Source organism: Trachemys scripta, chromosome 16, assembly GCF_013100865.1.
Source record: "Trachemys scripta elegans isolate TJP31775 chromosome 16, CAS_Tse_1.0, whole genome shotgun sequence".
NCBI classification, from domain to species: Eukaryota; Metazoa; Chordata; order Testudines; family Emydidae; genus Trachemys; species Trachemys scripta.
In genome coordinates, this window is record NC_048313.1 from 13,776,246 (window position 1) to 13,778,355 (window position 2,110).

Below are 2,110 nucleotides of genomic sequence, written 5' to 3' on the forward strand. Positions count from 1 at the left end.
CCTCCCCCCCAGGGTTGTCCCCGGGGGGGGGTCTGCGGCTGGCATAACTTCACTTCCCCAACACTGACCTGCCCTTTCCCCCCCCCCCCCCCCACTGGCCTGGGCCCGGGTCCTGCTCCCTGCACTCGTCATCCCCCTGTCCTGGGACTGGGGCCCTCACTCCCATTCTCCCCGCTGGGGCAGTGTGTGGGTGTCCCCCCCCCCGAAGGGTGGTGCGACCTTGTCAATGCTTTCCCAGTCCCCGATGCACGGCCCCCCCCAGCCCCTGAGACTCGCCGCCTGACCTTTCTCCGCCACCCGTTTCCTGGCCAGCTCGCTCTCCTCCCTGAGACTTGGCTCCCACCATGGAAAAGATGAGAGCAGCTGCAGGGGCGGCTGCTTTTACAGGGCCGTTGAGCTCAGCCCCACGGTTCAGCTTTGTTTAAGAACCATCCGGGAGTGTGATTTGCGTGGCATGATCGCCCAGCGGGGCGCAGGGAACCTGGCTGGGTGCTCGCAGGGGTCCCCGCACCAGAGACTGGCTTCAAATCGAGAGAAATGGGCGTTGGGTTCTTTAGATCTGTCTCCTGCATTAGGATTCATGTTTTTTCCCTGATCCTATGAAGGTTACAAACATACTCCTACGTTTTTTGCTGGGAAGCTCTCCAGGCGCGGAGACATTTTGCAACATTTGAGGGGTTTCTTCACTCACGGTAAAATTGCAAGAGTTGGCAATGCTGCGATCGTTAATGCCTGTATCCTTGCAACGCCCCTTGTGAGAGAGGGAACTGCTATTAACTTCATTCTGCTGGTGGGGCAGAAGAGAGATTTTCAAAAGTGACCTGCCTGTAAGACACAGAGCAGGGTCTGTCTCTTAACTACGCCTGTGTGGTGCCTAGCAGAAAGGCCCTGATCTCAGGTGCGACTGTAACCCTAAAAATGTCAGGTGTTAGCAAAACAGGAAAGGACCCTGAAGTATCATTTTTATTTTGTGTGTCCTTTAAACCAACAATCTAGCTCCCCACCCCAGCCCACTAATGTGAACTTTCTTGGTTCTAAGTATCAGAGGGGTAGCCGTGTTAGTCTGAATCTGTAAAAAGCAACAGAGGCAAGAAGTGCATCTGAAGAAGTGAGGTTCTTACCCACAAAAGCTTATGCTCCCAATACTTCTGTTAGTCTCAAAGGTGCCACGGGGACCCTCTGTTGCTTTCTTGGTTCTAATCATCTTGGAGTGGAAGAATTTGCTGTCCTAGTGGATTCTTTTTGTGAGCCCTCAGTAAAGCTTCCTGTCTTTTCCCTCTCCTGCAGACATCAGTTTCAAGCTAGACGAGCGAACGGCTCACAGCAGCCTGGATCTCTCCAAAAAAGACACCAGCGTCATTTACCGCATGCTGGGGATTGACCCAACCAAGGTCCCCCAGAACCCCGAGCGATTTCGGGAGTGGGCGGTGGTGTTGGGGGACACTGCCGTGTCCAGCGGCCAGCACTACTGGGAAGTGACGGTCAAGCGCTCGCAGCAGTTCCGTATCGGCGTGGCTGATGTGGACATTTCCAGGGAAGGGTGCATTGGGCACGACGACCGCTCCTGGGTGTTTGCATACTCCCACCACAGGTGGTACGTCATGCTGGCCAATGAAACCACCCCCATCCGCAACGTCGGCAACCCCGAGCGCGTGGGTCTGCTGCTGGACTACGAGGGCAGGAAACTCAGCCTGGTGGACGTGGGCAAACAGGTGTTAATCCATACCCTGGCCACGGAGTTCCAGGGGCCCGTGGTGCCTGCGTTTGCTCTCTGGGATGGGGAGCTGCTAACTCATTCTGGGATGGATGTGCCCAAGAACCTCCGGGACAGTTAACGGTTAACCCCAGGGCCTGGGATGTCTGGACGTGTCCTTCTGTAGGGAGATCCTTCGACGATGCTTCAGCGTGAGGCAGAGAAAGGGATTTGGTCAGTCCCCTCACCCCGCTTAGTCCAGAGGGGGCGCTCTCCAGGCAGTCTAGCGCTTGCTTTCCCCTTGGGAAGGAGCAGTCCCCTCTCAGCCCCAGCTAGGAACCAACTCCAGCTCTTCTGCTCAGCTAAAGCAGGGTCCTCAGGCCAAGATTCTGTGGCTCAACCCTGGAGCAGAGAAGC

General features: G+C 56.3%; 1 protein-coding gene across 3 annotated transcripts in view; it reads left to right on the plus strand.

Moving 5' to 3' along the window:
* The window catches only part of SPRYD4 (SPRY domain containing 4), a 7,166-nt gene extending 5,062 nt beyond the window's left edge, over positions 1-2,104 (plus strand). For 2 of the 3 annotated variants that reach the window (XM_034792316.1, XM_034792315.1), the window contains exon 2: positions 1,288-2,104. In XM_034792316.1, coding sequence (XP_034648207.1) covers positions 1,288-1,835 — 548 coding nt within the window. In that variant the 3' untranslated portion in view covers positions 1,836-2,104. Of the gene's footprint in view, positions 1-603; positions 693-1,287 lie in introns of those variants that run through there. The other variant, XM_034792317.1, reaches the window with a different exon arrangement.
* The last annotated feature ends 6 nt before the right edge of the window (positions 2,105-2,110 follow it).